The 16,323-nt window shown below is 39.4% G+C and overlaps 1 protein-coding gene across 1 annotated transcript in view; it reads right to left on the bottom strand.

Moving 5' to 3' along the window:
- LOC311077782 (hemicentin-1-like) overlaps positions 1 to 16,323 on the bottom strand; it is a 147,466-nt gene that overhangs the window by 36,512 nt on the left and 94,631 nt on the right. The window contains exons 14-21 of the mRNA XM_084106397.1: positions 6,295 to 6,552; positions 5,956 to 6,213; positions 5,616 to 5,870; positions 5,225 to 5,482; positions 4,882 to 5,139; positions 4,542 to 4,799; positions 4,199 to 4,456; positions 3,859 to 4,116 (exon numbers count right to left, since the gene is read on the bottom strand). Of these exons, the coding sequence (XP_083962523.1) occupies positions 3,859 to 4,116; positions 4,199 to 4,456; positions 4,542 to 4,799; positions 4,882 to 5,139; positions 5,225 to 5,482; positions 5,616 to 5,870; positions 5,956 to 6,213; positions 6,295 to 6,552 (2,061 nt within the window). The remainder of the gene's footprint in view (positions 1 to 3,858; positions 4,117 to 4,198; positions 4,457 to 4,541; positions 4,800 to 4,881; positions 5,140 to 5,224; positions 5,483 to 5,615; positions 5,871 to 5,955; positions 6,214 to 6,294; positions 6,553 to 16,323) is intronic.

Here is a 16,323-nt window from a genome sequence, read left to right as displayed (position 1 = left end):
AAAACACTGATCATCATAATGGTATCTTAAAATTGAGATTTTCTCTTTCAGTGAATTTGCTTGTTAACATCAGGTGTCTTCAATAATAGCCAATCATCACTCAGTTAATCACTTAATTATCTCATTACTTTAACACTCTTCAGTGTTCATTTAACACTCATATTTTAAGTAAACACTTTTACATTTGAGATAAGACGAAATTGTTGAATAAAGTCATTTATTTATTTTTTTACTATTTTTTTGGTGCACAAGAAGTATTCTCGTCGCTTAATAAAATTAAGGTTGAACCACTGTAGTCACATGGACCATTTTAACGATGTATTTAGTGCCTTTCTGGGCCTCAAAAGTGTTAATTAAATAGCTGTCAACGGAGCCGCCCCTGAGCCATTCAATTTCATCACAAAGCATCTTCATTTGTGTTCCAAAGATGAACGAATGTCTTACGGGTTTGGAACGACACGTGAGTGAGTAATTTATGACATCATTTTAATTTTTGGGTGAACTATCCCTCACTGAAAAAAATTATACTTTGGATTAACTTAAAAAAAAATGATGTAATTTGTTACAGCTAATTTTTTTTTAGATTTTCTCAAATTGTATTTATGATTTAGTTAAAACCATGAATTTTGATTTAATGTCAAACCAAAATTTTAATTTTTTCCAACTCAATTCAACTCACCTCAACTCAAGAGTGTTAAAGTTAATGAGATAATTAAGTGATTAATTGAGTGATAATTGACTATTATTGAAGACACCTGATGTTAACAAGCAGAATCACTGAAGGAGAAAATCACAAATTGTAAGTTACCATTATGGTGATGGGTGTTTGCTTTAGTTGGGCTCTTGACCCTTATATGTTCACTTTAAAGGGGTCATGACATGAGAAACCAAATTTGCCTTGATGTTTTGGTATATAAGAGGTCTTTGTACCATTAAAACTTCCTGCAAGTTTCATAGCTTTAGACACCCTCCCCATTATAAACAAATCATTTATTTAATCAAGCTCTAAATACAGCTCGTTCTGGATCCATGGTAAGAAGTGACGTCACGGTACGAAGTGACGCACCAGTCGTTTGCATATGACCGCCTCCAGCACAAGACTACTGTGCCTCATAGTCATTTTGCATCGTCGCATGATTCGTTGTCACGCGCCCCACAGGAGTTCAGTCGTCGACGTGCAGTGAGTGGGTCTCTTTACAAGATTGCTATGGGGCCGCCAAAGCCTTATTTGATCGGTGAGTGATGTGTAGAGACGATTGTGAGAGGGCGCATGTTACTGAACGAGCAGAGAGAGCGAGCGAGAGCGAGAGCGCCCCGGCCGCGCGCGCGCACTCTCACTGTCTGTCTTTCTCTCTCTCTCTCTCTCTCTCCCTCCCTCGCGCATATGCATCAAAATAACCCGTATTCAAGTGTCTCGGGTTACAAATCTGACATATTAATTCAAAATAGTAAAATTCAGTGCTTCACACTGTCCATGTGGACACGGGGTAATCCATTCTTAGTTGTTATTGGTGGACAGATGGTTCATTTTCTGGCTTTATATATCTATGTTAATAACCGATGCATAAGCACTGACATTAGCCAATCATAACAGTGGGCGTTAACACTGAACTCTTAAAGGGGAAACACCCCTAAAACAGACTGTTTGAATCAGAGGATGAGAAACAGGATGGGAAATGATCATAAATCACTACATTTCAAAGTTTTTTTGTCCAAAAAACTATAGTAATAATATAATTGTACCTAAGGCAACATAATAAAACAAAACAAAAAACCATGTCATGACCCCTTTAAATTTGCTTGTCTGCTGTTATTGATTTGAACAAAGAGACAATGTGATCTGATGGTGTTGGTTATGTTTTGACATAATCATGTTGTGATCCAAAAAATGAAACTTATTGAGATAGTTTGGTTTTACTTGTTAATCACAACCGCTCTGTGATTCTACAGCATATGATTTGCAGTATTTTTCATATAATCCAAAATATTTAATAAACATTGTTCTGATCAAAATACTTTCAAATGAATTTATTTAGAAACACAGACATCAATAATCAGCCTGTGAATCTCAACAATGGTGACAATAATAAAGCATGTTGCAGTGGCTGCCATCAATCACAACTCATTAATGGCTCCCATCATGCATTGCGGTATGAGTAAATTATGATCTGAATTGTCTATGTAATTTACTTTTCCTAATTGAATATTCTGCTCGTCACCATTGTTGAGATGCATAGACTGAATTGTGACGTCTATGAGTGCCTTAAAAAAATACTTTTTGTGTTTTGTTTTTTTTTCAAAACAACTTTTTGAAATCCTTTGTATTATATCTAAAATTCTGGATATTTATGCAGAATCACAGTTATTCTGTGATCAACAACATAAATCTACATCAGAAATAAGGGTCTTAATGAGTTCAGTGATCAGGTTCAAATGATGATTGTCATAATATAACCAACACCATCAGATCACTTTTTTTCTTTGTTCATCTGTCAGTTATAACTCAGATACAGCAGCCAAACAAAATTTAAAGTAAACATTTAAGGGTCAAGAGCCCAACTAAAGCAAACACTGATCACCATAATGGTAACTTACACTTTGTGATTTTCTCCTTCAGTGATTCTGCTTGTTAACATCAGGTGTCTTCAATAATGCTCAATCATCACTCAATCAATCCCTTAATTATCTCATTAACTTTAACACTCTTGAGTGTTAATTTAACACTGGAGTTTTTGCTGTGTACTTTGGGTTAAGGTAAACCGTTGAGTTGAAAAAAAAAAAAAAATTTGGTTTGACATTAAATCAAAATTTATGGTTTTAACTACCGGTAAATCATAAATACAATTTGAGAAAATCTAAAACAATTAGCTGTAACAAATTACATAAATTGTTTTAAAGGTGCTGTATGTAGCTTTTTTATCAAAACGAATCCTTTTTTTATTGCCTGTGTGTGAAGGGGTTGTAATCTCACATTAAAATTATCCACTTTGCGGGTTTTGCTATTACCTCTGAAAGCAAGTATTCTTATTTTTATGTGAAGGTCCCGGGTCGGATTTACCGCCAGTGACGTCACCTGCATGCGCGCTCCCGAGCCTCTCGCGTCTAGCCTACTGACTTTGCACTCAACAGCGACGACACTGCAACTTATGACATGGACTTATGACAGTTATGCAACTTATGACATGTCTGATAACACTAAGAAACGACCTGCGCACAGCAAAACACCGACTCCAACACAAACTCCACATATTGATAAAAAAAAAAAAAAAGTTTTTTCTGCTGAAGCTCGCAAGACCAGACGTGAATCGAATGGACTTCGGGTAAAAAACACGGATCAACATCGGCAGTGCATTTGAATCATGGAGAAACCTTATCTACAAACCTAGAATGTACATTTCCTGAAGAAAATGTAAAGTAGTGCTTGCAGTGGCAAAATTCGGCACGGTTGCATGGAGCATTAGTTCAATGTCAAGCTGATAAAAGTAGCCTATTATTGTAACGTTGCAGTGGGAGTTTACCTGAGTTTCCAGCATGTTGTGTGATGCTTTCTCTGGTGTGTTGCGTCTCAGTCTGGCCGGTAAATTCGCTCATAAATTCGAGCACGCGTAAGAGCACGCGCTTCTAAACTTATTGGTTGCAATCTGAAACATCACCGCTAGAGGCCGCTAAAAACTACATATAGCTCCTTTAAGTTAATCCAAAGTATCTTTTTTTTTTTCAGTGATAGAGGGCGTAACACTTACTTTGAGGCAAAGTGAAAACAGAAGGTATAAACTGAAAATCACAATTTTCCATTGGACCAATGTAAATATATATTTTGAATGAATTGCACTGATGTTTCACTTTTTTCAGACTCACTCATGACGTTTAAAGTCACAGCATCAGAATTTTTCTCCCCATGTTCGTTGATGGACTTGCACTTGTATTCTCCACTGTCATCAGAGCTGATCTTTGAAATGCTGAAGATTTTTCCAGATCTTACAAACGTTTCTCCTTTAAACCATGTAAAGTTCAGAGCAGGAGGGTTTGAGTCACTGATGCAGTTCAGAGTCACTGAATCTCCCTCCACTATTACACCAGATGGACTGATGGACACTGAGACGCTCCTGGGAGGATCTGTAAAGACAAAAAGTATAAAATGACATGCAGTTAGAAATTATTGCACAAAGAACTGATCAAAAAATAAAGGCAGACTTACAGATGATATTCACATTCACAGCAGCAGAAGTCTGAGATCCATGTTTATTTCTAGCAGAGCAACGATAGTCTCCGCTGGCCTCAGACTTAATATTAGTGATGCTGTAGGTTTCACCAGATTGCAAAATATTCCTTCTTCCTTTAAACCAGCTGATTTCTGCAGGAGGGTTTGAGTCACTGATGCAGTTCAGAGTCACTGAATCTCCCTCCACTATTACACCAGATGGACTGATGGACACTGAGACGCTCCTGGGTGAGTCTGAAAAAGACAAAATATACTCGTGTTTTGCATTTGTTAATCCACTAATTTGTTGATCACATTTGCTGAACCATCATTAACTCACACATGACGTTTAAAGTCACAGCATCAGAGTATTTCTCTCCATGTTCATTGATGGACTTGCACTTGTATTCCCCACTGTCATCAGAGCTGATCTTTGAAATGCTGAAGATTTTTCCAGATCTTACAAACGTTTCTCCTTTAAACCATGTAAAGTTCAGAGCAGGAGGGTTTGAGTCACTAATGCATTTCAGAGTCACTGAATCTCCCTCCACTATTACACCAGATGGACTGATGGACACTGAGACGCTCCTGGGAGAATCTGTAAAGACAAAAAGTGTAAAATGACATGCAGTGAGATATAATTGCAATAAGAACTGATTTAAAAATAAAGGCAGACTTACACATGATATTCACATTCACAGCAGCAGAAGTCTGAGATCCATGTTTATTTCTAGCAGAGCAATGATAGTCTCCGCTGGACTCAGACTTAATATTAGTGATGCTGTAGGTTTCACCAGATTGCAAAATATTCCTTTTTCCTTTAATCCAGCTGATTTCTGCAGGAGGGTTTGAGTCACTGATGCAGTTCAGAGTCACTGAATCTCCCTCCACTATTACACCAGATGGACTGATGGACACTGAGACGCTCCTGGGTGAGTCTGAAAAAGACAAAATATACTCGTGTTTTGCATTTGTTAATCCACTAATTTGTTGATCACAGTTACTGAACCATCATTTACTCACACATGACGTTTAAAGTCACAGCATCAGAGTTTTTCTCCCCATGTTCGTTGATGGACTTGCACTTGTATTCTCCACTGTCATTAGAGCTGATCTTTGAGATGCTGAAGGTTCTTCCAGATCTTACAATCGTTTCTCCTTTAAACCACGTAAAGTTCAGAGCAGGAGGGTTTGAGTCACTAATGCATTTCAGAGTCACTGAATCTCCCTCCACTATTACACCAGATGGACTGATGGACACTGAGACGTTCCTGGATGGGTCTAATAAGAATCACCAAACATAATTGTTACAAGGATCATAAAAAAAAAAAAAAAGTGCAACTAATCATTGATGAAAATCATTATAAACATGCTGGGATGTTCTACAGCATCTTGTTTTTTATAATAAACTCACACATGACGTTTAAAGTCACAGTATCAGAGTATTTCCCTCCATGTTCATTGATGGACTTGCACTTGTATTCTCCACTGTCATCAGAGCTGATCTTTGAGATGCTGTAGATTCTTCCAGATCCTACAATCGTTCCTCCTTTAAACCAGCTGATTTCTGCAGGAGGGTTTGAGTCACTGATGCAGTTCAGAGTCACTGAATCTCCCTCCATTATTACACCAGATGGACTGATGGACACTGAGACATTCCTGGGTGAGTCTGAAAAAGACAAAATATACTCGTGTTTTGCATTTGTTAATCCACTAATTTGTTGATCACATTTGCTGAACCATCATTAACTCACACATGACGTTTAAAGTCACAGCATCAGAGTATTTCCCTCCATGTTCGTTGATGGACTTGCACTTGTATTCCCCACTGTCATCAGAGCTGATCTTTGAAATGCTGAAGATTCTTCCAGATCCTACAATCGTTCCTCCTTTAATCCAGCTGATGTTCAGAGCAGGAGGGTTTGAGTCACTGATGCATTTCAGAGTCACTGAATCTCCCTCCACTATTACACCAGATGGACTGATGGACACTGAGACGCTCCTGGGAGGATCTGTAAAGACAAAAAGTGTAAAATGACATGCAGTGAGAAATTATTGCAATAAGAACTGATTTAAAATAAAGGCAGACTTACACATGATATTCACATTCACAGCAGCAGAAGTCTGAGATCCATGTTTATTTCTAGCAGAGCAACGATAGTCTCCGCTGGCCTCAGACTTAATATTAGTGATGCTGTAGGTTTCACCAGATTGCAAAATATTCCTTTTTCCTTTGATCCAGCTGATATCTGCAGGAGGGTTTGAGTCACTGATGCAGTTCAGAGTCACTGAATCTCCCTCCACTATTACACCAGATGGACTGATGGACACTGAGACGTTCCTGGGTGAGTCTGAAAAAGACAAAATAAACTCTATACTCATGTTTTGCATTTGTTAGTACTCAAATTTGTTTGATCACAGAAACCTGGCAAAATTCCCAGAGCTAAATTAAATATGCTCAGAGCACTCTACTGAGTGTTAAAGTAACACTGAAGCAATGTTAAAGTTAATTAGATAATTAAATGATTAATTGAGTTATGATTGAGCATTATTGAAGACACCTGATGTTAACAAGCAGAATCACTGAAGGAGAAAAATCACAATTTTAGTCACCATTATGAAGATCAGTGTTTGATTTAGTTGGACAGTTGACCTTTAAATGTTTAACTTTAGATTTTGTTTGGCTGTTGTAACTGAATTATAACAGCCAGATGAACAAAGAGAAAAGGTGAACGGGTGGTGTTGGTTATATTTTAACAATCATCATTTGACCTGCATCACTGAACTCATTTAGAGCCTAATCTCTGACTTAAATGTATATTGGTCATTACATCAAGGGTCAAGAGCCCAACTAAAGACAACACTGATCACCATAATGGCAACTTAAATAAAATGAGATTTTCTCCTTTGGTGATTCTGCTTGTTAACATCAGGTGTCTTCAATAATGGTCAATCATCACTCAATCAATCACTAAATTATCTCATTAACTTTAACACACTTGAGTCTGGAGCCAAATAAACTCACAGGAGAGTTCATTTAACACTGGAGTTTTTGCTGTGTGAGTTCATGGGTGGAATAAACATATGGTAGGACTTTTACTTTCTGACCCCTGGACTTTCCACCTCTGTACGCATGTGCACGCCATCGGCGTTCTCACTGGTTCACGTTTTTGGTCAACTGTCCAACTAAATCAAGCACATTCTCGCGTTAATTTCACTGTTAAGTACATTCGACCGTGAACGTGACGTGCGCAAAGTTTTTGTGCGTACACAAGATTGATACATGAGGCCCCAGGTGTCTTCAATAATGGTTAATCATCACTCAATTAATCACTTAATTAGCTCATTAATTTTAACACTCTTGAGTCTGGAGCCATATAAACTCCCAGGAGAGTTTGTTTAACACTGGAGTTTTTGCTGTGTAGCTGATTTCACTAATTAGTTCTCTCTCCTGCTGAATTAACAAATCCAGGTGATTGGAACAAAATACTGAGGAGGACTTTTACTTTCTGAACCTGGACTTTACACCTCTGGATGAAATCAACTGAAGAGAAAAGACTGTGGGCCCTATTTTAACGATCTGAAACGCAAGTATCAAGCGCAGAACGCAAGTGTTACTCATAGGTGTGGTTTGGGTGTAACGTGAAATAAACCAATCAGAGCGTCATCTCCAGTAGCGCGGGAAGGCGCCCCCAAGTGGGGGGCTGTGAACTAACATAATATTGTATGTATATTGTAATATTATACTTTAAAAACGTGAAATAAAAATAAATAAATGGGCAGCGTTAACTAACTCTCTTATGCCTCATGAAGTGAGTGTTCAAGCTACGGAGAAAATTAAATAAAGTTTGAATTTGTCATGCTTTGTTACGTTCAGAGCACGTGAGCGGAGAGCGCATTTCTGAATATTCCGCTCGCTCGCTCATTCCGCTCAGGGTCGCTCGCTCAACCCAGAATGGCCTGCTGGTTCGAAAATACGTGGAATAAGGGCTGCCTCCGACTAAAGTTTTTTTCTAGTCGACTAGTAGTTGTTCATTTAAGCCATTAGTGGACAAATCGCCCCTTTATATTAATTTTATTACTTAAATAGTCTATATACAGGATAATGAGCGTGTAGCCTGTACATAATATAGCCGCACTCAAGCGCACGGCCCATAAAGATTGCCACAAAGAACCGGCAAAAGTATAGCAAGGAGACATTTAATTGTTTATTAATAAACTGGTGTATTCTGTGACACTGCAAAGATGGAGTTGGCGATGCAGACTCGCCATGAACGCCAGAGAGAAATGCATGTGAAATACACATTCCATATGGATTACATAATCAGATAATAGCCTATTTCTTTTCGTTTTGAATATTTTTGTTTAAAAGTAGACTTTTCAAGCTTTCTATAATAGATAGCCTATATTTCTAAAATCTGTGATGCACAAGCTGAGTTTCGGCGCCCTCCAGTTCACGTGCAATGCAAGTGATCGTGACGGCGCCTTATTATTGTCTGCTATATATTTGCTTCTTATTTATTAAATACAGGCAATTGGTTGATAAAACATTGATCAAAATTAAGATACAATTTATACGAAATTAAAATCTTTTAAAAATAGTCTTTCTACAAAACAAAACTCAATGAAGTGGTAAAAATCATGTCTTACCCACTTCATGTCTCCAGATATAATGCACATCTCATGATGTATCTTTATCTTTCTCATGCTGCATATGCTTACTTTCATAATCAACATTGATTAAATTAAAAAATAACATTAGCCTTTAATATTTAAATATAAATATGAAACTATATGTTTTCTTTATTGGCTACAACACATACAGTACAGATAAATTTCATGTCTTGTTGTTGGCCACAACATAATGACGTCACATATTTTCCAACCCAGCCCCCAGCCCCCCCTCCATGAAACAGCTTCCAGCGCGCCTGGTCATCTCACATTCCCTTTAAGAGCAGACGCGCTTGTTCCATGGCGGATTCCTATTATAACGGCGGATTTGCCAGGCGCGCGCCAGGAGCGGTTCACAGCCGAGGAGACTGGCGTTCTCGTCAGGGCCGTAAAACACAGAGAAGTGACATTGTATGGGGATGGAGAAACACACCCAAATTAGCTTAGGTTAAACAGGCATATACTAATTTGGGTAAATGTGTAAGCTAGATTTATGCTTTTATAATAAACTGTCTATCTATCTATGTATCTATCTATTGTAATAATGTATGATTTGCAAAAATGAAAACTGCTGCTTCTGTGTAGATGAGAGAATCAAAGTGTATGCGCGTTGTGCACATGCCAAATGCTACATTATGGCCAAGCATGCGCACTTAAAATAGCATATGAATAACTTTAGACTAGGGTTTTCCTGGTCAGTGGCGGAATTGTTTTCTGAAACTGCAAAATAGCATCAGGGAACGTTTGCTCAGGAACAGGCCTCCTCTTTTCGCTGAACCGCCCCCGGGAGCGCAAGTGTATTTTCTAGTTTACCAACGTGCGTCTGTGGGGGGAAAAGATAGGTGCAAGATAGCCCAGGTAGGGCTGGGCGATATATCACACGATATTGTTATGCGCATCTCATAAGTAAAGCCGGTTCCTTGATTAGTAGTAAATCACCATCACCTGCTTTCAGATGGAGCGGCATTTACTACAAAGAGCCGTAATTAACTGGCAATCTGAGTCATATCGCATTAATATCGCGGACGTATCGCCAGCGATAATTAATGCGATATGGCTCAGCTTGTCAGTTAACTACGGCTCTTTGTACACAGCGAAAACTCCAGTGTTAAATTAAGGGTGCTTTCACACTGGCAGTTTAGTGCGGACCGGGGCACGGTTCGCATGAAAAATCGCTAATGTGAACGCTGTCATCGGACCCGGGTGCGCACTAGAGTACCGAACCCGAGACTACCTGGAGGAGGTGGTCTGAGCTCGGTTGCTCCCGAACCGTGGCGCGGTTCGCGTTAATGTGCAAGCAACACGGACTCGGGTGCACGCTTGTTCAGGAAGTATAGTATCCCGCGCATGCGTATCACTGTCGATATCATTGTTTCCTCACACACGACAACCATGAGTGGCGTTTTCCATGTGCGTTTGCGATGACGTAAGATCACTGCAAACGCACCTGGGTTCGATACAACTAATTGAGTGTGAAACCAGACCAACGCTGCGGGGGGTGCCGGGAACTAGCGCACTCGGGTTCGGACAGCAGCAAACGAACCCAGTAGAAAAACGCCCTAACACTCCTGGGAGTGTATGAGTCCACACTCAAGAGTGTTGAAGTTAATGAGATAATTAAGTGATTAATTTAGTGATGATTGAACATTATTGAAGACACCTGATGTTAACAAGCAGAATCACTGAAGGAGAAAATCACAAATTGTAAGCCACCATTATGGTGATCGGTAGTTGCTTTAGTTGGGCTCTTGACCCTTTTATGTTTACTTTATATTTTGCTTGTCTGCTGTTATTGATTTATATATTTATTTTTCAGATGAACAAAGAAAAACGTGATCTGATGGTGTTGGTTATGTTTTGACATAATCATGTTGTGGTCTGAAAAACTAATTAAACTAACTAAACTTATTGAGATAGTTTGGTTTAACTAGTTAATTACAACAGCTCCGTGATTCTACAGCATATGATTTTTTGTATTTTTCATATAATCAGAATATTTAATAAACATTGTTCTGATTAAAACACTTTCAAATTAATTTATTTAGAAACACAGACATTAATAATCAGCCTGTGAATCTCAACAATGGTGACAATAATAAAGCATGTTGCAGTGGCTGCCACCAATCACAACTCATTAATGGCTCCCATCATGCATTGCGGTATGAATAAATTATGATCTGAGTTGTCTATGTAATTTACTTTTCCTAATTGAATATTCTGCTCCTCACCATTGTTGAGATGCATGGACTGAATCTTGACGTCTGTGTGTGGCTAAAATAAAGTTGTTGTTTTTTCAAAACAACTTTTAAGAAATCCTTTGTATTGTATCTAAAATTCTGGATATTTATGCAGAATCACAGTTATGCTGTAACCAACAACATAAATTTAAGTCAGAAATATGAGTTCAGTGATCAAGTTCAAATGATGATTGTCATAATATAACCAACACCATCAGATCACTTTTTTTCTTTGTTCATCTGACTGTTATAAATCAATAACAGCAGACAAGCAAAATTTAAAATGAATATATAAGGGTCAAGAGCCCAACTAAATCAAACACTGATCATCATAATGGTGGCTTACAATTTGTGATTTTCTCCTTCAGTGATTCTGCTTGTTAACATCAGGTGTCTTCAATAATGCTCAATCATCACTTAATTAATCACTTAATTATCTCATTAACTTTAACACTCTTGAGTGTTAATTTAACACTCATATTTTAACACTTTACACTCTTGAGTGTGGACTCATATACACTCCCAGGAGTGTTAATTTAACACTGGATTTTTTGCTGTGTAGAGTATAAAAGACCAGTAGTGTTTGAGATTAATTAATGAGGAATGTCAATGTTTACTTTAAATTGTGGTTAAATAAACGGTATTCAAGGGTCTTACTTGCTTCAGGCTGAGTATTCCTGGTCTCAGTGGTCTGTGTTTCACTGGTGCCCTGAGTGCTTGATGTGGTCCTGGGTGTCCCTTCACCTGCAACAGCCAGATCAGTGGTGTTAAATTAAATTAGTGAAAATTACTAAAACTGTGGTTGAAATTAGATTCACAGGGATGGGATGTTATTGTGATTTCCATGTGTTTTCATTATCTTCTAGTACATATTGTCAGATGGTTGTAAGCTTAAATTAGTTATTCAAATGACTAACTTCCTTCAGGCTGCGTGTCCCTGGTCTCAGTCGTCTGTCTTTCACTGGTGCCCTGAGTGCTTGATGTGGTCCTGGGTGTCCCTTCACCTGTATACAAGCATATTGTATAGCCAGATAAGCAGTGAGTGAAATGATGAATGTGGTTGAACTTCTTTAAGAAAACAAGCTAACATGCTAACCTTTTTCTATTGTACTTTAAAGTATGGATGTGGCTTGAATAAATACTATTAAATAGACTCAATTGATGCAGGCTGTGTGTTCAGCAGTATTTTATTTTACAGAAAATAAGTGAGTTTCTCCTCAGCGTGTGAAGTGTTTTATTCCAGTAGTGTCCTCAGCAACACTGTATCAGTGGTTTGATCGGGTCTGACTCTAAACTAGCACTATTGAGAGAGAGACAGAGATCTGTCGTTCACTCAGTGACAGTCAGTGTTTGAGCTGAGAAGAGATCAGACACGAGGTACTCAGAAAAGTGTCACTAAAGCTCAGGATGGACAGATTCGACACATGCGCACTCCGACTGCACCAGTCCTATAGACCTTATGTAGCCCCGCCCCTTTTCAGCGCTGCGCTCGTTGTCTTTTGACTTCCGGTTTTATTTTCACAGCGATCTTGCGTATTTATGAATGAACGGCTCGTTTTAAAATCTTCCCGGTCTACTGACATTTGTTAAGACATCTGGTTTAAACATTACAATCCTCATGATAACTTTCGTTAACTTTTGTTAAGTTTATATTAAGTAAACCACTTCAAAAGCTCCTGGACAGCAATGCCATAGGAATATACAGAGCGACCGCAAAAAGGGAAGTTCAAAGACAATATTCTGAAGATGGCGGCGCCCTTGTTTTTCTGGCGCATCAGGTCTATAGAGGGCAGTGTAGTCGTGACTCGTGTCAGCTACAGGACCTCTGCTCTGAGGACAAATAAGAAGAAAAGGTGTGTGTTCCACTTCCAAAGATACACAACCTCAAACTGCATATTGCCACTGTGTGTGTGTGTGTGTGTGTGCTCTCCATTGTGTGTGTGTGTGTGTGTGTGTGCTCTCCACTGTGTGTGTGTGTATGTGTGCTCTCCACTGTGTGTGTGTGTGTGTGTGTGTGTGCTCTCCACTGTGTGTGTGTGTGTGTGTGCTCTCCATTGTGTGTGTGTGTGTGTGTGCTCTCCGCTGTGTGTCTGTGTGCAGGTGCACGTGCGTGAACATCGCTGTCCCGCGCCACACCATGGCAATTTCAAATCTTAAACATCTCACCCGTATTAACTGCCATCGTTAATGCAGCAGAGAAACTATGCTTTGGACATTAGTACTGAACATGTGCCTAGCTGCAGCATTAAGATCGGCCTTTAAACAAGCCTTGTCCAGCGGTCGCATTTACAAACAACAGCAACAAACCCATGATCCAGTCCCGCATACATCACTAGGCGGTGAGGATGTCCTTTTCGATTTTAACAACTATGTGCGCCAACTTGAATGTCATGAATGGAAAAAGTTCGAGATCCACGAGAGACACTTCAGGAAGTCATTGGATATCAAGCTACTTCAAGAAAGAACTTACTTTGTCTGCTCCGGTGACCCGGCGAAATGGAGTAAAGTCATATCCATCCTTTTCGGAGTATTCTTCCAAAACGGAATATTTCGAATGAGGCGTGCCAACGGGAAAGAGTTTGCATTACCACTTCTGAAATACGTGTCACGCATTCTAAAAAAGTTCCCCTTGAGCGATAAACATCCAGCGGAATTGACTTCAGTCTCCTTTACTTCCTGGATTGAGAAACAGCTGATCTTCGTGAGAGACGTCATCCAGCCGTCGCTCAGTAGAGGGAGAACTGAGGAGCGCCGTGGACAGCCGCGGACAGTAAGTGGAGAGAAACTATCACACTTATGGCAGCACCACAGGTCCAAAGCTATTGAGATTATTCTCAATAATAGCATATTTCCTTCCCCTCCACCTATTATTAATGACACCAGTAATGTGCATAAGTATTACATGGCCAAATGCCAATCACTCCCGTCTCATACATTGGCCACGCCCCCTTGGTCCACCAACATAGAGACAACTGCTCTAGTTTATTACCCATCTACTGCTCACTTTACTCTTGACGTAGACTTGACGTAGACAAGTAGACAAAGTTGTGTCCCACTTGCCAAATAACAAAGCCTGTGGATATAATGGGGTAAAATATGAGACCCTAAAAGCCACAAAACCCTGGTCTACCCATATACTCACCTGTATATTTAACATCTGCTTGATTAATGGGAAAGTACCAGATTCATGGAAAGGGGCCCTTGTCCATAGAATACCAAAGAAAGATAATATCCCAAGTGGTCCATCTACATGGAGAGACATATCTCTCCTCCCCACTGTTTACAGGGTGTTTATGAAATGCCTGCTTGCCCGAATCCTCCCATGGCTTGTGGATGCAGGCATCCTCTCACCCAAACAGAAAGCCTACATAGACAGACAGGGTATGAACGAACATGTGTTTTGCCTGAAAACTGGAATTGATGATTTTAAACATGAATCATGTAAACTCTATACTGCATTTCTGGACTTCAGAGATGCCTTTGGGACATTATCTCATAAATTGTTGCTTAACTCATTAGAGGAGATCCATCTACCTCAGCCCTTTGTGGACATCATAATGGACGTGTATAGGGGATCTTTTTTGCAAGTTATCTGTGGTAAACAACTCACAGAGCCTATACCTCTTAAGGTGGGGATTAAAACAGGCTGCCCCTGGAGTGCTGTTAACTTCATCCTGGCCATCAACCAGTGGATTAAATGGATCTGCCAGTGCGCACCACCACACACTAGATCCCCAAACCCTGTCCAGGGGTACGCTGATGATGTTGAGGTGTCCTCCAGGGACGAGAACATCATTCAAAACATGCTGGCCAGAACGGATGAATTCCTACAGTGGTCCAAGCTGGAAGTGAAACACACCAAATGTGCAGCATTTTATGAACGGCGAAGCGGTGGAAACCGCTTGTACAAATCTAAATCTGACAAACCCCCCTCCTTTACAATAATGGGACAGCTTATCAGGGTCTACTCTCGTCATGAAACATGCACCTACCTTGGCCATAAATTCAACATCGCAGGTGAGTGGGGTGAACAGGTACAGGAGTTATCCTGTGCCTTTAAGAACAGGATCGATCTGATCGATTCCTCCCCCCTACCTGTAGCCATGAAGCTGGAGGCCATTAGAGAAGTAGCTCTGGCAAAGATACAACACCTCTTTGCAAACATCCACATTCCACAAAATGTCCTACGGGACATGAATAATAAAACAGTTGAGGCCGTCAGGAAATGTCTGGGACTGAATTCACATTCCACCAGGGATATAATCTTCCTCACACTCAAGGAAGGGGGTCTGGGGGTCCCAAATGTGGAATGGACTTACTCCACTACAAGACTAACACACCTTATCAGCATGCTTAACAACGATGATGCTGCGGTCAGAGAGCTAGCCAGAGCCTCCCTCTTATTGGACCTCAGGAAGAGAAAGGTCCCTTTGGCCACAGGCAACCAAGACAGCTTCCTAGGCTTCAGGAGGAAAAGCAACGGTAAACTGGACACACAAGCCGCAGGTTTTGGAGTTCGTTCAGACTGGCCGGACCTAAATGACCTGTGCAATAGACTGGCAGTTAAAATACAGTGCACTGTAAAAAAGAATACATTGATTTTATTGATATCTAATTAATAAAAATGAGGCAACAGATTACAAGCAATATTATTAATTAAATTTAACAAATTAGAATTGAGTAATAATTAATCAAATGAATTCCTTAAAAGTTAACCATTTAAAATGAGTAAAATTTACAAAATATATTTTATTGCCAACATTGAAGACACCTGGTGTTAACAAGCAGAATCGCTGAAGGAGAAAACCATAATTAAAGTCACCATTGTGGAGATCAGTGTGTGTTTTAGTTGGGCTCTTGACCTTAAACTTATTAACTTTAAGTTTTGTTTGGCTGCTGTACATGAGTTATAACAGCCAATTGAACAAAGAGAAAAGGTGATGTAATGGCGTTGGTTGTGTTTAACATAATCATTATTTCACAATCATTTGACCTGAATCACTGAACTCATATAGAATCCAATTTATGAGTTAGGTTTACTTTATTAATTACTTTATTAATTATAGCAGCACTGTCCTTGTACAGCATAATATTTTTAACTTTTACAATGTAAGGCAAATAATTTCTAAAAAGTTTCTCTTACATAAAAGGGAGACACACAGACATCAATAATCAGCCTGTGAATCTCAACAATGGTGACATTTATAAAGCATG

The sequence above is a fragment of the Abramis brama genome (genome assembly GCF_963993115.1).
Source record: "Abramis brama genome assembly, chromosome: 2".
Lineage (NCBI taxonomy): Eukaryota > Metazoa > Chordata > Actinopteri > Cypriniformes > Leuciscidae > Abramis > Abramis brama.
Note: the sequence above shows the minus strand (reverse complement) of the source record. Positions and strands in the feature narration are given on the sequence as shown.